This window comes from Lycorma delicatula, chromosome 1 (genome assembly GCF_047948215.1).
Source record: "Lycorma delicatula isolate Av1 chromosome 1, ASM4794821v1, whole genome shotgun sequence".
NCBI lineage: Eukaryota > Metazoa > Arthropoda > Insecta > Hemiptera > Fulgoridae > Lycorma > Lycorma delicatula.
In genome coordinates this window covers 386,184,506-386,211,610 of record NC_134455.1, presented here as the reverse complement: position 1 = coordinate 386,211,610, position 27,105 = coordinate 386,184,506, and the positions used below count along the sequence as shown (strand labels likewise).

The window sequence follows — 27,105 nt, the reverse complement described above, 5'->3', positions numbered from 1 at the left end:
CTGAAGTTGATCTAGAACTAATTTAGGAAGATTAATACTTACAAATACTTTCTGTTCATCAATGTCGAAATATAGTCTTAACATTGTATCATAAGCATTAATAGCTTATTGATTATCACGTGTAGGTATTGGTAAACCGAAATCGCATAATTGCTTCTCACTTAATGTAACGATTATATCTTAAATCTCAATGAGACCTCTATTGAATATTTCATCTGAAATTGTAATTTTCACAATAATATTTTTGGAACATTTCCCACAATACATTCGGTTGGACAGGATGACAAAAACTAATATTTAAAATAATTCTCTCAATTTAGGAGACGATTGACAGGTAGAAACATCAGCAATCGTTTCATTCCAGTGATTATCATTTTCTACTAAGCCATGTGCAGCACAAGCGGCTTTATATGTTTGCTGTAGCACACAATCAACAGTTTTTAAATAATCAAAAGATGTAGGTCCTTTAACATTATGCAATAACATACGCAGATGTTGTTGCAGGTAACATTCATTTTGGTTTGAATGGATTGTACATACTCTACCCAGAGCAGCATCCATTTTGATATCAGGAAATCCTTTGATATCAGTTCCGTGCTTTCTTCTGCTAAACTTGTTATTATAGTAAAACTTGTTAACTGTAGTAAAAATTGTATTGTATTAAATTTATTATAGGTGTAATATCTAGGAACTTCAGGATGTAACAGCGTCTCAGCGAAGTCATCGGACTGATAAAGCTCAAATATAAGCAATAAGAGTGGTCTTCTGTGGATTTTCAAGGACTCGTTTGAGATTTTGCTGAGTGAAATAAGTACTTAATAGTTTTCTAAGTGAACCGCCAAGAGAACAATAGTGGGATAACGAAGATGTATTGGAAGTCAAAAAATCGCCAATCTGCCTCAGATGTGCATATATATTTTCCATTAATGTACTGTGTCCATTCATCTCTTCGATTTTCAACCGAGAAAGTTGCTTGATCTGAACCTTTGGTAATATATGTTCAGATATATCGAATCGCTTTTACAGAGTTGCATAATGCAACATTTATGTGGGCGTTAAAGCAGCATGACAATACTGAACAATGTGGGACGACTTATTATCAATATCAATTATGTTAGCTTGCATGTTTAAAGTTGTCGTATTAATGTAGTAGTTGGAGCATTATAGCGACCCCTATGCTGATTAACACGTGGCTGATCTGCATGAATTATTAATTCAAAATCTTCCGCGTTATCCAGAGATGTGTTGTCCGTATTACATTTAAACATTCTGATCAGATTATTAAATTGCAGAAAAACTTGCTGGAGTGCTGTTATTAGTTTCTTCTTCTAGTTTGGAACAATATTAGTACGAAGAGAAGTTTGATCAGAATCAAAAAGGAAGTAAATTTTTAAAAATCGGTGTTCGACACCAGCTGCTGGCAATAAAATTCCTATACTATGGTAAACTTTATCCTGAATTTTAAATGTTTAAAAGGGAATTTTAAATAAAATTCCTTTTTATAATTTATTTAGCACCGAAAGAAGTCATCGTAAATAAATTGTCGCATTTTCCAACATTATAAAGAAAATATTTTGACAAAGGATGAGATCCTAAAACTAAACTATTGATTGGTTCTAGCAACTCATTAAGGTAGGAAGTGAAACATTCCCACCAGAACACATGCCATTTCATCTTTCCATTTTTTTTTTGTAAATAATTATTGCATATATTAATCATTGCACCAATTTTTAAATCTTTTTCAAACGTAGATCTGAAGTTTAAAGTGGCTTTCCTATCTTGTGTAGCATTGTGTAAAATAGATCCTCAGGCTCTTCCATTGTCTCATATAAACGCGATGTAGACATTCGTCTCGCATCTGTAAATTTTCTACCAATGTTACATCTCTCCTGCTTCAGCAAGATTTTAGAAAGAGAACTCAGAAAATAACTACAAAATACTCGAAAATTTGAATAATCAAATATTTATCGCAGAACAAAAACTGCCAAAATCATTCTCTATAAAAGTTGATGGTGCGTGGGATTGTTTGTTTGTCGTAGTTTTATAACCCAAACAAAAAAATAACTAAAAAAAATAAATAATATATATATATAATAGTATAGAATAGATTATCAATATTTTTTTTTAATTTTGAAATTCTTTGCTGAATAACACCAACTTAAAATTTAAATACTAATAACAGACCTGCCCATGTCACAAGCTGTGTTTTCTTTATTCTTTAAGCCATTATACATATTTTTAATTTAATTAGATTTCATGTGAATACATTAATTATAATTACCTTTTTTTCTGCATTGTGGATAGCCCATACATTAACTGCATCAAATAACTGAAATTCTTTAACATCCATCACATCGGTATTAACTATCATTTTGAGAATTCTTTCATCACAATCAATGAAACCTTTACTATCCAGTACAGCACTGGTTTTAGTTTTTATCAAGTTTATACAATTGTTTTTCAGTTCTGTTTCTTCATATGAATCCAATATTTGAAGAATTGTACAGACATCATCAGGTGTTAAATTTAATGACATATAAATTTTACAAGCTGCCCTCAGATTTGGCAGATCAAATTTATGGGCTACTTTGTAGACTAAAGCAGCATTTATGGTAGTTTCAAATGTAGAGTTACCTGTATAAATGTACCTGAACAAACAGAAGATAAAAATATAAGCAGAACAATCAATTTAGTTACTGTAAAAGAAAACTGCTCTTCTGAAATTAACAGAAAGGATAAAAAATAGTAACCCATAAATGTTCTGTGGTCTTTCATAAAACTAATGCCATGAACTAAATTATCATAACTTACAATTAAGAACTATTAGTGTCTAATGAGAGAGGACAACAAAGGATTTATTGGAATTGTGTCACTGATGTTTTTAAAATAATCGTGGTATCAATATACCCTCAGTTTTTAAAAATATTTTTTTCAAAAAAAATGTTTTTGCATTTACAAGAGTAAAAAATATTTTCCGTTTATATTCCAAGAAACAATTTTAGTTTATAATGTATTTGAAATTAAATAATGAAACAAAAAAAGGGTTATATTTCACATCAGACTAATACCAGCTACCATAAGACAACATTATCCAATAGAAAATGCAAACTTCAACACAACATCAGCCTCGAAAAATTCCTGTTGATACATTAGTCACAAAATCAGAATACTAAATACAATTTTACTAAAGATAATTTAAGAGAATAAAAGACAAGACTGCTGATGTTGTGAGGGTCCTATTTGAAATACACTTGTTTTTCTATTCACACTGGAATTTAATGGGCAGAACTAATACTGTAAATGTTTGGCTTCACATTCAGAAACTGATCACAGTTTCAAGCCTGAGTTTTTTATATATATATATATAGGTGTTTAAATTAAAAGAGGTCCCATCCCTTATTTTAATCTATAAATAATAGTTTATTGGCAAACAGTAACATAATCATTTACAGAAGGGGGTGAAAATGATATCAATGCAATTCTATAAACTTGTTAACATGTTTGACCATGTTCCTGGCTACTGTTAGCTGTACACTTCTATTTCCTGGATTACGTTGATAATGTTCATCATTAATTATTGCAGGGTGTCTGGACTAGTCATATAAGTGGTTCTTGGTCGCTATATTCCTTTAGAAATGATTCTTTCATTGAAAAAATTGTGTAGCATCTCCATAGTAGAGAACTATATGGTTAACTCTGCTGTCCTGTTTCAATCAGCAGTCACAGTCATACTCTTGCAGTAAAGCTATATGACTGTTGGATAATTTCTTAATAGATGGCAGCATCTGCAGTCTTTTCAAAAAACAAGGGTCCTATTATTTATCACTTTGAAACTGCACACAATACCCCTATTTTTTGTGGGTGAAAGGGAGATTCAAAGAAAATATGTGGGTTTCAGTACTTCACGTATGGAAGTTCGGTATACCCACCAAGCTGAAACCATGCTTCATATGTGAAAAACATTTGATATAAAATGTCTGTGTTGCCTCTAATGATGTTCTTGAACCACTGACAGTAGTAGTTAACCTGTTTTCAGTAATCAGGTGTCATTTACCTCAAGGAAAACATGCATTCGATAGGGGTAACATTTCAGGATTCTCCTCACAGCAGTATGGGCTGAACCAAGTGAAATGTTCTTTTCACGGCTTAGTTTACAAAAATTTATGAGGAGATCTTTTAACTGCTGCTCTAATGTCCTGTATGACCTGCACCGTTAAAACTGAACTGTTTTGAGAACATTTCTGTACTAACATTGAACCTGTTAGACAAAATTTTTTAATTAACTTCTGAATAACACTTTTTCAAACGTTCCCATTTCAAATTTCTCCCTGAACTTTCACCGACACACAACATGAAATGTCATCTCTAAATAAGTTTTCCATCATGAATACACGTTCTTCAACAGTGAAACCACATTTTAACAATTAACAACACACAGTTAAGCAATCTTATTCAAACGCGACAATACTTGACACAGACTGACAATAGTCAAATATGCAAACAATATACCATATTCCCCACTCTAGGTTAAGTTGTACCATCATCTTATACCTTATTTTACCCATCTCAACCGTAATGCAAATATATATTTATTTATTTATATATAAGGGCGTAATTAATGTTACTTGAAATATGAAGCTAACAGAATATTCAGTCAGAATGTAACTTTCAGTTTGTAAGGTATAACAGTAATTGGGGTGTATGCAAAGTATATTTCTGTGTTACATATACCATAAATATTTTGTATACTTTGAACTGTGGTCTTATTTCCTAGGTTTTGGAAACCTAAGGGTTTTCATCCTTAAAAGCTAGCATGATGTGGATCCATTTACTTTATTAAAAATTATAATCTGATTCCCCTTATCTCTTCAGTATTAAATATTTATTTTCTTGTATTAAATAAATAAATATATATATATATAATTATTCCTTTTATTACTACTGAGTACATTGCAAAACTGATTAATCAGTATTGTCTTATTCAACTACAAGTGCACAGGTAACTTCGTACACAAAGCTTTAGTGTTTCATAAAAATAATATATTAAAGAATGTTAAATAATATATAATAACGCAATTACTATGAAACATATGTTTCATTTATTTGATTTTATTTTTATTAATATTTTTTATTTATCTGTAAATTCTAAAATAATGATTTTGTAACATTTTAGTGTGAAACAGTTTGAAGTCTTAAACAAAGCATAATTACAACTAAATTTGTCGCACGTGTGAGTTTCATGAGGTCAAAGATCATTGAGTATTTCAGTGCTGTGATAGAAGAAATATAAATATTAATTTTATATGCGTACATTATTGCACATAAACAGACATACAAACAAAAGTAGAAATTTTAACAGTTATTTAGAATTTAAAAAGGTAATAAGTCATTATTTGTGTTATATATTATAATAAAATTCTTAAATAATATTAAAATAAAATAAAAATAACTTGTCACATTATATGATAGTCCTGATTTTTTTGTTTTTTTTTAATGCAGCTTTTATTTAAACCTCATTCAAGTGTTTCAATTTTGGTCTTACGCTTCAGTATATAAACATATAGTCAAGATATTTAGCTATAAGGAGCATTTATTTTAATTGATAAATGATTGCTGATTAACTACTTTGTAAAATAAATTTTATGAATATATATTCAAAAATAGTTTGGCTAGTTTTAATACATTTTTGAATATATATGTCAAATTTAATAACTGTATGTAAGATTACAGAACTTAGAGGACGTATAAAATTTTAAATTACCTAAGTTTGTAATAAAACAAAAATCTTATTTTGGGATTTTAACAGGACAATAATGAACTTCTACAAAAAAATTAAAGAACAATTTTAATTATATAATTTTTAAAATTTAGTATATTTACCTCATCATAGTCTGGAATATTGCAGGATCAATATCGTCAATTTCAACTTTTCAAGTCTTTTTACCCCAATCTCCAAAAAACAATGACTTAAATACAGGACTTGCAATCTTAAATAACAGTTTGTGACCTCTAATCTAAATTTAAAAAAAATTATAAAAATACAACATTGTATTTCAAAGTAAAAATTATTGTAAAGTTAATAACAGTAAAAAAAGAAAAAAAATTTATTTATCGAACAGTATAATTTTATTTATTTTTCTAGCAAACTGTACATTTTTACTCCAAAGTTAAACAGTTCATCAGAAAATTTTGTTGTTAATCTCAATAAATATTAAACACGTAAGACACATATTGCAAGTTATTAACTATTTCGATTAAATAGATGATACTGTTCTATTCTACTGATGGAAAAAAATCTTTTTACTACAAACAAGACAACAGACATGTAATTCTATGTAATTCAGGAGAATAATTTAACGTGCAAGTTATACTAGTGCCTTATTATACTATCACTGCAATTTAAAATTTCCTAATTTACCTAATTTAAAATAATGGACCCATTTAAATGAGCTCTCAGATCGATTTAAAATAAATTTAAAGATTTGTTTTTGTTACACAAAAAACATATCTTTAAATACTGTTGATGAGCTTTCTGAATCCTTGTTAACAAATGCAGTATACAAATGTCTTTTAAACTGTTACCTTTTTTATATTACATTTTTCTACTTTTTTTATATATCTTTTTATTCTACACATACTTATTATATTTTATATACATGTATTTATAAGAACTTACTTGTATCAGTGTAGTGTATGATATGATATATATTACACAGTATATATGATAAAGTTTGTATTTTGTAAGACTTAAAGTTTTACTCAAATTTTAACGCAATTTTCCTTCAATGTCTGGTGAAATGATGGGGACAGTTATTTTTTTATTTGTGGAGTAGCTAACAACCTGGCCTTGAAATGATTTCTGTTGCGTATTGATCTGGTTACTATTTATTTATCTACTCTTGTTGGTAGCAGATAATATACTTATTGTTTAGTCATTTTTAAGTTTTCATTTAATTTTCTTTTGAATGAATTGGAATTTTCTTTAAATTAATTGATCCGATGTAGGTACAGATATATTTAGGTTAATATAATAACTAATTTATATCATAAATAGAGCATAATATTAGTATATAAAAATAATAAATATGTTAAACATAATGGAAAAATTTATAAACGTAATAGATAGAGAAACTCTGACAAATTTATAAATTTAAAATAATTTAATGAAAATTACTTAACTTCATCCTATTTGTTAATTTTTATAAAAAAGGGCAGAAAATTCAGTTTTTTACAAATTAGAACGCACTATATACACACATACAGTATATAAACACACACTATATTTTGTGTGTGTGTGTGTGTGTGTGTGTGTGTGTATTTGCATTTTTTGGATAGATCAGTAATTAGTTTACTGGAATAAAAATAATAAAATTCAATAAAATATCTCTTTAAATCTTGTTAAATATTTCTAGATAATTATCTCATTTTGTTAAAAATATTTAATATCTGTCATAATTACTGACTAAACTTCATAGTGCTTTAAAAAAAAAAATACTGTCTTCTAGGAAATTTTATCATATTTTAGCGGCGTAGTTGCTTCATCTGGGTTTACTTAATTTAATCTTTTAAGAGATTGCAGGTGATACAACTTGTACGGTGAATGGAATTAAAACACATAAAGCCAATAATTTAAAGTTATATAACATAACAAGTATGTTGTATTATTAGGTTAGTGGTGAAAAGTTATGACACACGGCAAATCACAAATACTAAATTCATTCCTATACATTTGTTCTTAAATGACAAAAAGGATTCGTAAAGGACACAAAACCTTACAAAGATAAAGCATATTTTATTAAGAATAAATTCTCCATGTACATTATGTTAAAATCTGCATACAACCGAACAGCATATGACATAAAAAATGTACACTAAAATTAAAAAAAAAATACTGGTTGTAATATAGAAAAAAATCTGTCTATTCGATAAACTTGCTCTACAGTATTGGTGTTACAAGTAGTGCTCTGATGTTACAGGATCCTTTTTTCCATGAGCTTAACAAACTATATCCTGAACGATAACACTAATTACACTGATAAACATAATTTTTGTTTCCTAACATGCGATACATGATTTTAAACTGTTTTTGATCCTGAAAATGAATATGAATTCAGAATCTTTCTATCTGGACAAGATTAATCGTCTGTGCAGATCAAAACATGTAGCTGAAAACACAGTGTGATGTTTTCATTAAGCAATGGATGTGCGAATGAGTTAATTTCGTTCAGTCTTACTGATGTCTTAAGTTTGTTGACAGTGCAGTGTCATAATGCCTCAAAATTATGTAAATCATGTGGATGCCTTTTGTTATGTATATGGTGAGTTTACCATAAAATCAAATAGAAAAAACATTACACCGTTAAATAAAAGAGCATATCATTTGTACTTTCAGTGTAAAATTGGTAATCAGGTTAAGACATGAGCTCCGCATATAGTATGTACTGATTGTTCTGTATATTTAAGAGGATGGCTAAACGGTCCACGGAAGGCTTTGTGATTTGGTGAACTATGGTTTGGTGTGAACCAAAGGATCATGTAACTGATTGTTACTTTTGTTTAACAAGTGTGCCTGGAATTCCTAAAAAATCTAAACTTACTGTAAAATATCCTTCATTGCAATTCGGCCTATACCTCATAGTGAAATTTTCCCGTCCTGAGTCACCCGTGAATGTTTGTTTCGAAAGCAGCGATAAAGAATCAGGCAGTACCGAAGAAGACAACAATGATTTTGATTTTGAATTATCTTCAAATAAGCCACATGTTATATCGGTTACGGATTTGAATTTATTAAGAAATCAAGCTGAACTGTTAGGATCAAGACTGCATGGTTGGAATTTACTTTAAAAAAATACAAAAATTTTGGGCTTTCGAACCCGACAAGAAGAACTTTGTCAGTACTTTATTGATAAAAATAATTTTGTTTATTGCACAAATGTTGATGAGCTTATGTTGCACTTAGGACAAGTTCATAAACCTGAGGACTGGTGCCTTTTCATAGATTCGTCCAAGTATATTTAAAAGTGGTTTTACTACACAACAATAACAAATTTCCTTCGATACCAATCACTTATGGCATTAATTTGAAAGAGCCATACGATGTGTCGAAAGACGTTCTTGAAAAAATATATGATAAAAAACATAGCTGGATCATATTTGTTGATTTGAAAGTTATAGCTGTTGTCTTAGGCATGCAGTTAGGCTGCATTAAGTACATGTGTTTTGTTTACGAATAGGAGAACCGAGCGAGGGTTATAAACACTATATATAAACATTATGTTACCAAAGAGTGGAAGAAACGAGACAACTTAACTCCAAATGGGAAAAATATTATTCATGAACCCTTAGTTGAACCCAAAAAAATATTTTTACCCTCTCTCCATATCAAGCTAGACTAATAAAACATTTTGTAAAAGCAATGAAGAAAGATAGTTCCGGATATTTGTACATCAGGCCAAAATTTCCGAATGTAAGTGAAGGAAAAATTAAAGAAGGAATATTTGTTGATCCTCAAATAAGAGAGTTGGTCAAAGATGATGTATTTGACTTGATGTTAAATAATGTAGAAAGTGCAGCTTGGGCTTCATTTAAAGGCATTTGCAAATATTTTCTCGGCAAACAAAAATCCAACAATTACCAAGATATTGAAAGTTAACTTCATACAGAGCCGTTGATTTATAACATTTCTTTGAAAATACATTTTTCCACTCACATCTGGATTTTTCCCGGTTAACCTCGGAGACGTAAGTGACGAACACGATGAATGTTTCCACCAAGATATTTCGGTGAAGGAAAGCCGCTCTAAAGGGGAATGGAATACTAACATGCTAGCCGATTACTGTTGATCATTAATTCGGGATGTGCTTGAGGCTATTTATAAAAGAAAAGCATCAGCGAAATCATACACAGGTATGGCCATGCAAAATTATAAATTTTACAGATTTTAACTATATTTTCCCTTAATTCTTTTAGAAGCGTAATTTATTTAAAACTAAGGGTGATAGAAAAAATGTATTTACTGATCTGTAATGTACGCAAAAAAGCAATTCAAGAAATGTTGTCACACTTATAGAAACATTAAAAAAATCTTTTTTGTCTATCAGTGTTGTAAAATAACATATTTTTAACTCTCTGCAATACCTTTTTTTGTTGTTTTCCCTTTCCTACAATGAATTCAATATCACTTTCTTCTCCAGTTTCCATAATTTCAGCCAAATTCTCTAATACGTTGTAAACTGACATGTTCTGTTTCTAATAAATAATTAAACAAGACTTTTTTATAAATAATTTAACACAAAAGCCCGCTAAAATAATTAAAATAACAAAATATATATATAATTCGCATTAGGCGTAATTAGAGGTTGAAACCAAAGTAACTTAGCACAACAATATTTTAGAACTTTTTAATTAGAGGAGCACTTTTAGAAATATTTGAGTGTTCTTATCACCTATTCAAGTTGATTTTCATACCAAGTGATATAATATGTACACGTGATACTTAGTATTAACAAAGGAAATGAAGCAATATTATTTGATAATAATTCAATATTTCATGTTTATTTTTATTTATATTTTATAAGTTTATGTAATGAAATTAATCTTGTCAAAGTAGTCGAATCGGTGATGTTGATACTGCAGTTAAAGAACAAAAGCTCTCATAATCAAAAAAATAAATAAATATTCGTGCTTAGTATCTAGTATTTTCTCTGTGTAATTTTTTCATATAGTCGAACCTTGTGCTAAAACCTGGAAGTATGAAGTACCTCGCATTAATATTATACATGGTTTATAGTAATTACAGGTTTTCCGTAATTATTTGAAGATTGGCTCTTTGACAGAATGAGGATTACGCAACGGTAAAAGATCTACTATATTTGACTTAAAAAAAAATTGTTTCATAAACGATATGTAAAGTAACTACACATTGATACGAAGTAACTGTTACATTGATGCCATCAGTGTCGTATTTAAATTTAATTATTTAATATTATTTTTATATTATTTACACTGCCTTGGATAATAAAAGCTTACAAACATTCCGGAACGGGGCTATATGAATATGAGTAACTGATTTAACGTATTACCTTTTATTATGAATTACGTATGAGTTTAATAGCACTATCTGAATTAATTCATAGTATTCTGCCATTAGGGCCGGTGCTATCACGGCTCTTGTTCTCCATCTTGTTCTATTCTTTGCTAACCTACTTGTTTCATCATTATTCCCATAATCCCTTTTCCATAATCCATCCTTCATTTGTAATCTCTTCCTTTCTTTTCATTCACCAAGCTTCTATCACATCCTGCAATAAACATCTCGTACAATGTTCTAGGCATTTCTTTTTCATATATTCAATCACATTTGGGATTTTCCTATTCGCTCCAATTTTCATTAATTCTTCTTCATTAACAAACATGGCCTTGCCATCTCACATTTATCATTCTGTGTCTCATCTTAAAAGCCTCAATTCGTTTTCTGTCTGCCTTTCTCATCGTCCACGTTTCAACTCCATAGAGCATCAGTTCCAAATAAAAGATTTTATTGGTATTTTTAATCCTTTGAATACGCCAGTAATGATGTCACAAAGTGCGGGCGGAGCGACGGTTGGGCCTGCTCCGGATCATTGATCCTGACTGGGGTCCGCCAGTCAACCGCCTCCCACAAATTTAACCTGAGCTGAGGAGTAAGGTACTGCCTGACCCACGATACTGACATCCCAGAATTCGCACGTAGCAGTAAGAGCTCCGATACACTTACTCATGAGAATCGCTGCCAAGGGCCGAAGTGACTGACACACTGAACGGCGCAAGACTCAGCACAGCAAACTCACCCTCAACCCGGCTTTACAACCGAGAAGAGGAATGGGCACTTCTCGTCCGCAAACACGGTCATTCCTCCGACCCACGCTGCAAGCAGCGAAACCGAGAACCATAACCGCAACCAGCTCGGAAAGAACGGGACCGCCAATCCCGTACTCCATAGTGAGCTCCTGAGGAAGAACATTTCCACGTTGGCCAATATAAGTGCAGGTACCGAAGTACCATGTCTTTGACCGCCCCAGATGTGTGCGTAGATGTTGTTGCACGGACGTGGGGTTGAATTTATCCGTTACATTATTTTTATTATTATTATTATTATATTTCTTTCTTTTTGAGATTTTTAGGGGCATCGACTACTTTGGTCATTAGCCCCATCCCACTTCAAAAAAAATAAAAAAAAAAAGGTTCAATTATTCACATTCTTATGAATCAACAATGTTCAAAAAATTTACATTGTTCTCCAGAAATCCAGAATATTACTTTCTAGGCTTTCCTTTCGGCCATTCTTTCTTGCGTTTCTCCATTCTTCTGACGGCCTCAACCTCTGATGACAGCGTATCTGAGGCCTCTGACATGGCATCGTCTTCCTCTATTTCGGATGCCAGTGACATTCTGCGGCTGACGTCAGTTGATGAAAGTTTCGCCGGTGCTGTTAGCATCTTTGCTAGGGAATCTAAACTAATAAGCGATGATGTCTCCGCGGCGGATGAGCTGGACTCTATCTATACTGCAGTACTGGGTCCAGCTGAAATAGATGCTCTCACCGAAGCTGATCTTTGCGCTTTTGGGGGCTCTATTGGTACAGGTTTTATATTCTCTACGTCTGGAGGTTTCTTAATAATAACTTGCACCTCCATTTCCGCACATTCAGATTTTCTTGTCACAATTTCTTTAAGCTTGTGACTAGACGACGGAGTGATCCGTTTCTCTTTGCTAGATAAGTCAAGATTTTTTATTCTTACTTCAGTTGGTGGCTTAATAATCCCAGGTTTAGCTGGTGATTTAAACTGTGCTGGTGCCTCTCTCATGTCAACGGCGTCAGACGGAGAGTGAGCCTTCTCATGTTTAGTTTGTTCCATCCGATGAGTCGACTCAATCTTTGAATCAATGATTCTTTCAATCATCGTCGGCAAGACTTGGAGTCATCGTGTTAAGCAACTGCTCCACGTTAATTTTAGATGTGGAAGGGGCAGCTGCTGCCTCTGCGTAAGAAGTCGATGGTCGTGGTGTACGCTGATTAACAATTTTCTTCGCTTCAGAATAACTGACCTTCTGAAGCGTTTTAACTTTCTGAATGGCTGTTTCTAATTTATATGTAGGGCAGTTTCTTGAACGACAATTGTGATGCCCTTTACAGTTAACGCAGGTCGGATGGTCTTTACATGAGTCCCCCTCATGTGTTTTTTCTCCACATATACATATTTCCTTCGCTTCACATCTAGCTGCTGTGTGTCCGAATCGTTGACACTTAAAACATCTTATCGGCTGCGGGATAAATGCTCGTACATCAAGCCGATGGATGCCAGCTCGTACCTTTTCAGGAAGATTCGGCCTATTAAATGTTAAAACATGAGAGGCCGAAGGAACAACTTCACCATTTTTTCGCACGGTTAGTCTGCGACACTGAGTCACTCCCTGACTCGACATTTCTTGTACAATTTCTACTTCTGTACAATTAAGAAGATCGCGACACACAACAACTCCTCTGGATGAGTTCAGTGTGCTATGCGGTTGAACAGAAACCGCAAATTCACCGATCTTCTTCAACGCCTGGACTTTCTGGCTTTGCACCTCTTTGATAGTTTTGACGTGCAATTAATTAAAAGTCTTTCGGATTTCTTTAACGGGACCACCAGCACAATTTGTAATTTCTCTAACGATTAAGAATGGTCTAACTTTTTGGAAGATTCCATTCTCCTTTGTAATAATTAAAAATCTTGGCTTAGGTAAACTATAGCCAAATAAGCTTTTACGTAAATCTTTACTGATTCTATCAGCATCTTTCTTGATTTTGTCAAACTCTTTGCTCTTTTTCCTCTTCGCTTGTGGCGAGTCGGAGGATTCTAAACGAGGGTGTTTACGTGCACCCTTTGCCACGTTTGATTGTTCAATATTCATGAACGGTTGATCCCTTCTGTAGCAAGGCTAGCCGCCGGGGTACACCCCCACTCCAGGCCTACTAATCGTGGAGGTCCGATCCGGTACTCCGGTGGAACCGGCATATGTCCTGGCAGAGAACGGATGCGCAGTCTCTGCACTGACTCCAGGCTCCTACTCACCGAAGCTTTCAGAGCTTCCATGCATCGACATACATGGGCACCATTGCTACATGCTTGCCATCGCAGGGGGCATGTGGACAACGGAAGGCATTGACCCTGGCCGCCACATCGCCAGCTCTAAGAGTGGTATGACTCCATTTTCAAATCGTTTATTATTCCATTTCCTGCAGGTAGGCGAAAAATCCAGTCCGTTTAGTGACCTGAAGCTGGAAACAGGTCAAACTTAAAAAAGCATAACCGAGGAATTTACTCGGAACCCCGTTAGTAAATGTATATGTAATGTACGAAGTACAGCTGTTGCCGCCCTGGACGTGGAACATAGATGTTGTGTTCCGGACGTGGGAATTATCTACCTCAGGGCATTATTATTATTATTATTCCAGACTACTCAGCCAATCCATGATAAGGATTGGCTGGTTGTACTCTCAAATATCAGACCCAGGGCACAGGTCCCACGGTGTTTCAGGTGCCATGGGTATGGGAATCTGGCTCGTGGATGTAAGGGGCCTGACAGAAGCCGGCTCTGCCATAAGTGCGGGTTAGGGGAGCACAAGGCTAAGGAGTGTTCCGCCCCCCTCGGTGCATGCTCTGCCAAGAAAAAGGGGTGAACGCTTCGCAGCTAGCTCACGCACCTGGAACAAGGGAGTGTCAGGTCTTCCGGACAGCCCTGGAGCAGGCGAAGAGAAGGCTCCGTTAAAATGTTGAACATAATACAGGCCAACCTTAACAGGAGCCGGCTAGCTGATGACGTGCTGCTGCAATTAGCCAGAGACAGGGAGGCCGATTTGGTGCTGATCAGCGAGCAGTACCGGGACCGTGACGACTCTCAATGGCGATATGGATTCCGTATCGCAGCAGAACCCAAGTTCAGAGGCACGGCGCAGGCGAGGGTTTCGTTTGGATCTGTTCCGGTGAAGTGACGATTTTTAGCTGTTACCTCACCCCAAATGATTCGATAGCGGACTTTCGCCGGAAAATTGACGAGCTGCCGCTGGTGAGTTGGTGGTAGATGGGGACTTCAACTCCAGGGCGGTAGAATGGGGTATGGCGCATACCAACTCCAGAGGGAAATACATTCTGGATATGACGGCACGTACTGGACTCGTGATTCTCAATACAGGGAACACGACGACGTTCCGCCGCCCAGGATATTTGGAAACCATTCCTGATATTTCCCTCGCCTCCGAAGAGCTGGTCACGCTCGTTCAGGACTGGAGAATTCTCCAGAATTATACCGGTAGCCACCACCACGAGAGCGCCCGGGGCCCCCACGACTGCTGAAAAGATATAACGTCAACAAAATCGACGAGAATAAATTCAACAGAAAGATCTCCTCAGGGGTGGTAGCCCCTGTAAACTTCACCAACGGGGGGACGCTGGCGCTGAAGCCGTAGTTGCTGCAACCATGCGGCTGATCGCGTCTGCATGCGATGCCTCCATGCCCCACGGGGGGGGGGGGGCGAGGCACCACAAGCGACCCGTGTACTGGTGGACACCGGAGATTGCGGGGTTGCGCCGAGAGTGTCTTCGACTAAGACGGGTGGCCCAACGTGCGAGGAATGGCATAGACGCGAACGCCAGGTCAGCCGAGTATAAGACGGCAAAGAAGCGGCTCCGTCGAGCCATCAACGTGAGCAAGGCACGCTGCTGGAGAGAACTGACGGAGACCGTGGATGCAGACCCTTGGGGGCTAGGTTACAAGATACTAACTCGGCGATTGGGGGTCTTGCGGTCACCAGCTCCATTAGACGAGGCTAAAGCGGAACACGTCGTTAAGATGTTCCCGGCCCACTCGGTCCATGCCGAGCGGGAGACGACGGGAGCGACTTCCCGCTCTTCTCGATGGAGGAACTGGAAATAGTCCTACGGTCGTTGAAAGGCAAAAAAGTTCCTGGTCCCGACGGTATACCGGCCGAGGTATTCAAACTAGTGGGGCGCTGCGGGCCCCGTCTTCTACTAGACATGTATCTGATGGCTGAGTCTTTTAGCGCCAGGTGGAAGACCGCGCGTCTTGTGCTAATTCCCAAGGGAAAAGAAAACCCAGAGTCGCCGTCCTCCTACCGCCCTCATTTTTCGCGACGTGTGGTCCTTCTCGTTACGTTGGACGTAAAAAACGCGTTCAACTCCGCACGGTGGAGCGATATGATCCGGGCCCTGGAGCATTCGTTTCATGTACCTGGGACCACGAGACCAGAGGACCATGGACCGCAAGACTTATCACTCTGGTCAGACCGTGGACGGAGCGATGGCATGGAGTTGTGGAGTACTACATGACCCAATTTTTAACGGGTCACGGGTACTTCCGCGCTTACCTCCATGTCATAGGGAAAGCGCCGTCCCCCGACTGCCTGTATTGCCCCGGTGTACGGGACGACGCTGAGCTCACCTTTTTCAAATGTGCTCGGTGGGCGGCAGATCGAGGATAATATAGGCGGATCACGGAGCACTGAGTCCCCACAACGTGGATGCGTTGATGGTTCGTACACCTGAGCAGCTGGGAAAGTGTAGCCCGATTCGTCGGCAACTTTCTCAGGGCCAGAAAGATTGACCTGGATAGTCCCGAAAATTAGGTAGCACCTAATCAGGCTAGTATAGGAGAACTCGACCGGAAGTAATGCGTTAAACGGTTCTGGGTAGAGTCCTGGTAGAAAGGGGGGTGGTTTTAGTCGGTAGTCTGCTGATAGTGATTGGATAATACAATCAGCGGAAGCCCGACACTCCGTGCGTAAATGCATTTCCACCTCCCTCCTAAAAAAAAAAAAAAAAAAAATATTATTGGCGCGGCCGAACATCTGCAAAGTTGCAACGTAATTATTGGTCACCGTTACAGGTCACATGGTCACCGTTACAGGCAAACAAAAAAACGTGTCCATAGAGATATAGAACGGGCTTGCTGAGCTTATTGCAAGAACAATTGTCTTACTACAATTTATTGCTCAAATTGTTCTAGGCAGCAAGACAATTGTCTTGCTGCCTTGCTACTCAGGAACCGCGGTCTCATCTACAAGACCCGCGGCAGGCTGTCGTAGTACTGCGATCACGTCAGAGGAGGCGCAGGGGTCGATTCTCGGCCCCGACCTTTGGAACGCCGTCTATGACGGCTTGCTGAGGCTGAAGATGCCTGAAGAATCGGTCTTGGTTGGGTACGCTGATGACGTTGCGCTGCTTGCTACAGACTGCGAAGTGGAGCAAACCCAACTGAGGCTCAACCAAGCCATGCAAAGAGTCCGTGCCTGGCTGGACGACCATGGGTTGTCTCTAACCTCATCCCAGCCACGTAGGGGAAGACACCCGCCTTGTGACGCTTCCAGTCACCACACCACCTCCCCGAGGTGAGATGCCGCTGATGTAAATGCCTCAATAGACATTTACATCAGTGTTTTATAAACTCAGCATTCGCCTTCGCTGCAGGTCACATCCGGACATCTTGAAAGTCCTACATCGTTGCCCTCTGAACTAGCTAACCGAGTTCGTGGAAGCACAAACCCTGCGCCTAGTTCTTCTTTTACTGAGTCACTTCCTTGTAAATGTCTCATAGATTTCGAGTTAAATGAAAACCAACTTACCACCAAAAATGTTGTTTGCAACAAAGAAATTTATTCCTAGTTCCCTTAGTGAACTAACCTTCAGTTTATTCCTCTCACTTGGTTAATTTATGGACTCCGGTTTGGATTAAAAGGGAGAGGCGGACAGACCTCCTTCTCCTACTCAGCAGAGTCCAAATACTCCATCATTCTACCCCATCGCAGAGTCCCAAGTGATATTTACTTGCTTTCTACCATCGTCAAGATGCTGCTACACCTCACGGCTGCATGCGATCCATGGCCTCGGGAGTGCAGTCGCCATCCCGCCGACAATGATGTTTGCTCATGTAAAACTGCCCTCGTCAAACTGGCGTTACACCTCACGGCTGCATGGTTACCCGTACCCTCGGCAGTGCAGTCACCGTTCCGCGGACAGCTAACATTCAAAATAATCACCAAAATTTCTATCTAACCGTGGCTCGATGCCAAACGCCTACCTCCGGCCAATAAACTGCCCAGGCGGTCCCTAGCCACCCGGAGTGCTACTCTACTGTACTCCTTCAGCCGTCCTGCTCAGGGCAAGGTAATGGAGGAAGCCAGCCACAATAGTCCATTCTCTGCGAGTCTTCCAGCTGATTCACAGATGAAAGAAGGAATCCACTCACTCGAATTCCTTAACAACTTTGATACGTTCAGCCTCGTTCAGTAGATAAACATAAAGGACATGGTCCACAGTTTCATCGACCGTACAATCCGGACACAAGCCGGAGTCAACCAAACCAAACTATTCCTAAAGGCACCATTTTTTGAAAGGAATTGAGTTGTATACCGATTGGGGGATAGCCACCTAATTGCTCGCAGTTCCCTAACATTTGGAAAATACTATGCGTGTATCGACCGTAAGAATCGTTCCACCTAACTTGCTAAGAGTCAAAACCTTGGTCTTCGATTTCTCGTATACGCCCAGAAGAAGACCTCCCTTCTTAGAAAAATATTGCTTGCTACATTCCGTAGCTAAAATGTCAATTGGTTTTATGCCGGCGATCACAGGTGCTAACTCTCTCAAGACAGTTCTGTAGCCACCGACAACTAACAACAGAAGACGCTGGGTTCGCAATAAAATATTTTCATAACACTGGAATCGTAAACGATGAACCCAGATGGGCGCAGCGTACAACATTGTGGCCCCACAAACACCTTTGTAAATAACACGCATTGTGTGATAATTCAACCCACAACCGGGATAGATGACTCTATGAACACCAAAGAAGGCATTTATAGCCTTCCTTGCGACAAATTGAAGGTGCTCTCAGAATTGAAGTTTCTCATCAAGGATGACAACCAGATATTTCTGAATGGTAACATACATAATCGGAAGGCCATCCATCACGACCCGCGGGTGAATGGTCGCGGGTAGACAACCTTTAAGAAGCATCATGGTGGTTTTCTTCCCACTGAAAACCATCTTATGCTGAAGACAACCTAAGTACCTTACATGCCTATGTCGCTGTGAGTTCTATCTCAGCATGCGAGTTACTCATGACCACCAGTAACCCATCGTCGGCGGCATAAGCTACGATGCGGCCGCCAGTGGCCATCCGCAACCCCATGAGAGAGTCGAACTCAACAACCCAGACGAGTAGACCTACAATATTGCCCTGTGGACAACCTTTCGACAAGGTCTTTCCTACTTCCGAGCCACCGTCACGAAGGACGACGGTTCTATTGCTGAAATAGCTCGAGAGGATCTCAACCTCATTTTGCGTGCAACAACGATGCTGCAACTGAAACAAGGCAGAGGGTAACCAGAAGACTCCGGTTATTATTGTTATTGAAGACCCCGGATATGTCCAAATAGTCGCCAAGTACATATTTGCACTCGCTGGTCGAAGCGAAATCCATTATCCTAAGAATAGCGTTCTCTGTGCCCTTGCCAGAGCGGAAACCATACTGATCGTCCATCAGAATATGGTTGCAAGTCAACCTACTATTGATGCGGAGGTACAAGACCTTCTCGAAAACCTTACCTACTATAGGCAAGAGCGACAGAGGCTAGTAAGAAGAATTTACAATGGGGTTCTTGTCGCCACCTTTGAAGATTAATTTCAACTCACCACGTTTTCACCACGCTGGGAAATGACCAGCCAAAGGCGTCCGATTAAAAATCCTAGTCAAGGGACCAAGAATTACTGACAAAGTGCGAACAACGAGTTCCACTGTGATAAAATCATATCCGAGAGGCTTTATTTCTAGCCAGGCTACAGATTACTTAGCAGACCTCAGCCTCAATAATTTCAGAAGACAAGTTTTCTGAGCGAAAACCTACAACTTCCCTTCAAACACGTCGATTTTAAGAGATTTACCAATCTCATTGTCATCTGGAAGTAGATCATTCAGCAGAAGAGTGAGAACACGATCATTGTCTATAACAACTCCATCATGGGTTGAGAGAACCGACAGAAAAATGTATTTTTCCGCTTATGACCAAGTACTCTATAAACAACACCCCATGGGTCTTGTTTCTCTGCTCTTGTACAAAAGAGCGCCAGGAATTACGCTTAGAAGACCTAACCTTATGAAAATACTCCGTCCTTTTTCGACAAGAGTCCGCAAGGAAGGCTGCACGCCGATCAGAATCACCCTCAAGCTGTGCGGCTCGCCTAAGCCGGCACACAGTCCGCTTCATCGCGGTGAAGTCCCGAGTTCACCATCCAACTACACTCTCTCTATCCGTGCCTCTGGGAATCGACTGATTAGCGGCTTCAACCACCACAGAAGAAAGATTTCCTGCCAGGTCGTCTAATGGAGACTCGTTCAGACATTTAGTAAAAACTCGGGGCCTGGCCGCAAGAATATTTGAAAACCTAGGTCAATCAGCCCACCTATGCAGAAAGCACCCCTGCTGAACAGAGACGTTTCCCCTATAGACATCGAGCAGCCTGCCTACCAACTCAAAATCTATTAGCCGATGATCACTCGCGCAGTCATCGACTACTGACCAGTTCTGAATCCTACCAGGGATATCCTTACCCACGGTAACATCGATTATGGTACCATAGAAGGCCCTCCGCAACTCAACTGCACCGGCGAAAGTAGACAATTCGCCGGCTACATTGAAAACATCAAAATGATGTCGCGCGACGAAACCTTCGATTAATTCGCCGCCATCATCCGTGATCCCACTGTGCCTCGGAGGTGATTTGGCATTCGCATCAACACCTATAATAATAGAACGACCCGCTACCAGCCAATCAAGTCTATCCCATCTTTCCCAATGCTGTTCAGTGGGATTCCTGTACTTACAACATCTTGGTCCAGACCATTCACGGCAAGCTTGACAACGACATGATGCGTGTCAGAGGCTTGTCATATAATGACACTATCTAAAGACTTCCTGGATAGTATGGCGGAATTGCTGTCACCAACGAAAAACTTCCTCCAACTGGGGAAACCTGGTAGATCACTCTTGACCACATAGGGGTGTTGTAGAAGAACAACATCGACGTTCCATTTTTCGACAACTTCACCTAACTCAACTTGGACTACATAGGCACCCTGGGCGTTTAGCTGACCGTACCTAACCATCAAGAGAGTTGATAAATCTCACCTACCCTCTTATAACAAACATATTCGTACTATTCACGAGTATGCCTATGAATCTTGCGCAATCTTTTACAGTTGACGTAAGTCTGAGCCTCTTTTTTCTGCGGACAATCTTCACGCTTGTGACCCTCTTCACCACAATGCGCGCAAACCAATGCACACTAGCAGAATTTGGCCTTCTGGTCGAAGAGACAACATTTGCATCGCTGCACGTCAAGGTACTGCTTGACGCGGCAGGATGCGAATCCAGAAAGATTCTACCCTCCAACAAGAACTTCTGGAAGAGACCGTACCAACTCCGTAGGGGAAGACACCCGCCTTGTGACGCTTCCGGTCGCCATACCGCCTCCGTTCCTAGCCCTGATGGGGTTTATCGGGAAGAGGGGCACCTAATTCAAATACCTCATGATACCGAGTGGCATCACGCTTCTCTGTTTTGAAGACAAACGAACACTCCTTTCTGAACGCGGAGCTCGTCCAAGTCGGTGTTCGGTTCCCTCATCAGGGTCAGAATCTCCGTGTTGGAGAGACTACGGTCGATGTCTTAAATTGTGACACAGGGCTTATGATCTAGCTTGGGGTCTACCTTGACCTCAAGCTTCTGCACAGCATGAGAGATCTTCATGACTTAGTCTGTCTCCTTATTATCAGCGACCAGAAATTGACCCTTGCTGATCTCTTATGTGCCTATAATTCGTAGGCCCTTCCGGCTCTAACGAAGAGCAGCCTGGAAGTCCTTTTTCAGGTCCGAACTCGTCTTGGTTGACCCCTCTGGCTTATTGACAAACAAGACCTCTGGTTTTTTGGTCTGGCTGGCCTCCCTTTTGCCGCGAACGACCTCCGCATAGCGCCCGGGCTGTGATGGATCAGGAGCCGGTATCAGAACCACTTTAACCTCCTCGGTCTTGGAGGCCAAATTCTCATAGCCTTCCGCCACAGCGGAAAAGGCCTCTTAGATTTCCAACAAGCGAGGAAGACGCTGCCGGGGAGAACCAAAAACCCAATTAGATAGTCCAGTTCGCTCTGGACTGCCGTCACCAGTGGGGTAAAACTGTCAGGTCTGCCCATCTCTTTGCAAAACGTCTCTATTGCAGGGTTAGGTTCACCTCGGGCGGGTGTCCCTGTATCCATCTTCGAAGTCTCATCCTCCAACGAGGTCGTAGGAACAGGCTTCCACTTCCTCTTCCGCCTGGACTTCTTAACCTCGGTGAACTGTTTCATGGCCGGAGATTCCCTAGCCTGACTAGCTATATCTAAATTCTCGCTGTCTACCTACAATTAGTTGGGCGAATCCGCAAACGCAACGACTGCCCGCAGCGAGTACGAGCAGCTGGAGAGCTGAATATTCTTCTGTCGCTCTCTATACCTTTTAGCCGCTTCTGGATTAGTTATTAAATAACCACAGATTACGGCCCTCGTTCTGAAAAGAACGAAAGTAGGATTAGGGAATGACCCCTTACTTGTCACAGGGACTGACGACCAGAATTTGTTCCCACCCAATTGTCACAATGAGGCGTGTAAACGTAAAAATATGTACCTTGATTACCGCAGGATAATAAAATGACGAGTCTACTAGTTCAATACAGCAGCCGTAGTATGATGATAGTTAGCCTGGTATTATCAGAGGGTACACACTCAACTGATAGTCAAATCACCGAAAAGCAAACCAAAATGACCACAGAACTTTGGTAACGCACATGAGAAAACGCCAAAGTAGTCACTAGCCCTTAGCAAAATGGAGATCATGGTTCTAACGAAGAAGCGTATCGATACCTTCTTCACCCTGAGGTTCGGGGTCGAGGTTGTCGAGACCAAGCTGGCCACAATTATCTCGATATGATGATTGATCGGAAACTCAGCTTCGGAGACCCGAAGACAAAGCTGCGAGAGCCATCACTGCTCTCAGCCGGCTCATGGCGAACGTCGGCGGACCGAAAACCAGCAGATGGCGATTGCTGATGTTCACAGTGCATTCAATCCTGTTATACGGGGCGGAAGTGCGGGCTCAAACATAAAGAGTCGAAAGAAACCGGAAGCGGCTCGCGCAGGTGCAACGAACCGCGACCTTGCGAGTTCCTTCCAGATATCGGACGGTTTCCGAGCCTGCAGTAGTGGTCACCGGCGTCATACTCATGGCTTTTTTGGCAAGGTAACGCCAGCCGCGCTACAGGAGGCGACAAGCAGGCGAAAACCGGGAGACCATCACCAACGAGGAACGGACTCGCACGTTTCTCGCATGGCAAGAGACCTGGGACCACGGCAACAGACGACGATAAACCTCAACGCCTCTGGTCAGACCGTTGACGGGGCCGTGGCATGGGAGGTGGAGTATTAAATGACCCAGTTTTTAACGGATCACGGGTACTTCCGCGCTTACCTCCATATGATAGGGAAAGCACCGTCCCCCGACAGCTTCTATTGCCCCGGAGTACGGGACGACACTGAGTACACCTCAGTGTACTCAGAGTGTGGTCCGATTCGTCGGCAGCATTCTCAGGACCAAGAAGGGTGAGCTGATAGTTCTTAAAATTAGGTAGCGACCTTCTCAGGCTGATATAGGAGGACTCCATCGGAAGAAATGTGTTGAACGGTTCTGGGTCGAGTCCTGGTAGAAGGTTGGTGGAGGGGGTTTAGTCGGTAGTCTGCTGATGGTGATTGGATAATATCGTCAGTGGGAGCCCGACACCCCGTGAGTAAATGCATTTCCACCTCCCTCCGCAAAAAAAATATAAATATTATTATTATTATTACTTTCTAAATTTATACGTAAACAAATTTTCGAATTCGTTTGATGTTTTCACTTTTATCTTTGTTTTTCTCTTTTTTATGGTTTTCCGTTATAATTTTCATTATCATTTATCATTATCGTTCTATTTCTACAATAAAATTGGAATAACTCAGTAATTTATTTCCTTTTATAAAAGAGTGTTACTCTTTGACTAAGTTTCCAAAACAAAAACTCTTCATATTTTTGTCAATGATTTATTATAATATGCCGTAGTTTTGTAAAATATTATATTTCTTATATTACTAAACCTCCCATTATTTTTAACATATTTTTTTAAAATAGTGAAATAGTGTATTTTGAAATGAGGTCACAATAATAAATATTGTTGAGTTATTATGTGTGTAATATAATCAATTTATTTTTTGTAGAAGTATTACATCTTTCTAATCGATTTTAAAAACTACATTCTGAATAAAATTATATACAACGTGTTAGTAGGAAGATTGAAATTTTATCTTAGAGATATAAAAAAAATTTTATTCAAAATGGTTTACAAAAAAAAAAACACACACGCACGCGCGGACAATTATAAAATACATTACGAAAGTGTAAGTTTATTACTACTCCAAGATCAAAGTTTCTAAGTTAACGGTTGTAATATCTTAATAGAAAGAGGATTAAAAAATAAACGTTTAATTATAAAATAATAGTATAGTTTAATATATAAATATAATAAATAAATTAAATATAATAATTCAAAAATATGTAAAGATGACGAAATGTAAAAATATATAAAATAAGGAATGAAAAAATTTAACAATTTAGAAAAAGTAAATGAAAATTATTTAATTTTATATTATTTGTGTACTTCATACAAAAGAGCAGAAAATGCAGGTTTTGTGAATTAACAAAACACACACACACACACACACACACACGCGCGTAACTTAATACTTATGACAGTAAAATTGCTTCTGTAAAATAGGATATTTTTACGTGATTATCAATATAGATTGGTTTATAGTTCTACAGAGGTTCGTGTGATTATATACGTATTTTACAACAAAAATATCCCATTGGAAAATATATACAAATGGATGAATGTTGTAATTTTATGGATGTGATTTCCGTAATGCATTTTTCGGTTAAACCAGAAATTATTTTACTGGAATAAAGTAATAAAATACAATTAAATATTTCATAATATTAAGAATTATCTCCTCCTTTTATACAAAAATATTTAATATATATTATAATCACACACCAATTGTGATAATATTGGTAAATGAAATTGACAGGATTAGTGACAATAGACATCTTGTAGTCACGAATAACAATTTTCACCTCCAGTTTTATGGAAGATCTTGACAGTCCATTTCTAAAAATTAAAATACAATTTTAGAACCATTATTTATTTCAATTTAGGAGTAGGCTTTGTAAAAAATCAAAAGCAGTCTTCTAGGAAATTTTATCAGCGTAGTAGCTATAAGTAACCCGTGGTTACTTATTTCATCTTATAAGAGATTGCAGACGATACAATTTGTAGGATGAAGGGAATTGAAAAACATAAAGCTAATAATTAAAAGTTATTGAATCTAATAAGTATGTTGATATTATAAGGTTATCGCAGAGAAGTTATGATATTTGCAGCAAACTAAAAATATTGAATTCAATCTTATACATTTTTTTTTTTTTATTTGTGCCGGGCCACAAAATGTAAAAAAAGTATTTTTCTTTAAAAAGACCAAAAAACCTTACCATGTTAAAACAGCGTAGATTTTATTTAGAATAAATTTGCTGTGTACGTTTTGTTGAAATTTATACAACCGGACGGCATATTTCACAACAAACAAATATTGAAATAAAAAAACAAACAATTATTGATTATAATATAGCAAAAAAATATTCTATTCTATATACATGCTCCACAGGATAATTGGTGTTACAATTTGTTCTGTGATATTGCAGGGCCCTTTTGCTGGTGAGCTTAACATACTGCATCTTCAAAGGTAATATTAATTATAAAGTAACGTATTTACAACTTTCTACAATACCTTCTTTGTTGTTCACCCTTTCCTACGATGATTCAATATCACTTTCCTCTCCAGTTTCCATAATTTCAGCCAATCGCTTTAATACAGTATCGTTGCAATCTGGCATGTTCTCTTTAAACAGTCGGCTTATAATGAATAGTTTAAAACAAAACAAACATTAAATAATTAAAATCACCCAGTACGTATAAAATACGCGTTAGGGGAATTAGAAGTAAAATTAAAATGATTTAAAAGTCAAAAACAAAGTTACTTGTACAACATTTTCGAACGATTTAGAGTACTTTTAGATTACTTTTAAACATTCTTTTAAATATTTTTGCGATTGTCCTTATCAGCTATTTAAGTGGTAGCCATGTCAAGTGTTGTAATACGTACACGTGATACGAAGTAGTTCGTAATGGAATTGCAGTATAACAAGAGTATAAATTCAAAATTTCATATTATTTTTAAATATATTTTATACATTTATGTAATGAAATTAATCCTGTGAAGGAGATTAAATCGGTGATATCGATACTACAGTTAAAGGAAAAAGGTTGTGGTAACCAATTTAAAAAAATGAATATTTGTGCTTAGTATCTATTTTCGTTGAGTAATTTTTTTATGTAGTCGAACATTGTACTAATATCTGAAACTACGAAGCACCTTGCATTAATATTATACTTGATTTGTAGTAATTACAGGTTTCCCATTATAAGTTGAAGATTAGCACCGTGATAGAACGAGGACTGTACACGGGTAGAAGATTTGCTATTTTTGATTTTAAAAAAAATCGTTTTATATACATACAATGTAACTGTTAGTACGATGACATTGGCGTTGTATTTACACACGGTAGTGTATATATATATATATATATATATATATATATACGTATTTATATACATTTCACTTTCTTGTGGACACAATAACTACCTAATTTTGCGCCAATCAGTTTCAAATTATTTCCTAAAAATACCTCGACCCAAAATCTCGGTTGAGTTCGTTAACGGCCAAAATCGGACCATTGGGGTGGAAATGGGGTGGCTTTTTCGAAAAAAAATATATCGCTATACCTTTCTTATTAAGTAGAATATCGAATTCGTTTAAAGTTCCTATTA

General features: G+C 37.9%; 1 protein-coding gene across 8 annotated transcripts in view; it reads right to left on the bottom strand.

The window, feature by feature from the left end:
* The window catches only part of LOC142318461 (BTB/POZ domain-containing protein 6-like), a 58,659-nt gene extending 32,394 nt beyond the window's left edge, over positions 1 to 26,265 (bottom strand). For 3 of the 8 annotated variants that reach the window (XR_012754921.1, XR_012754926.1, XR_012754927.1), the window contains exon 1: positions 2,282 to 2,458. Coding sequence is in view for 1 of the 8 variants with exons in the window: in XM_075355047.1 (XP_075211162.1) it covers positions 2,282 to 2,648; positions 5,881 to 5,888 (375 nt within the window). In the remaining 7 variants the exon portion in view is untranslated. Of the gene's footprint in view, positions 1 to 2,281; positions 2,649 to 5,880; positions 6,015 to 10,137; positions 10,383 to 26,005 lie in introns of those variants that run through there. The other 5 variants (XR_012754922.1, XM_075355047.1, XR_012754923.1 and 2 more) reach the window with 4 other exon arrangements.
* Between the last annotated feature and the right edge of the window lie 840 nt (positions 26,266 to 27,105).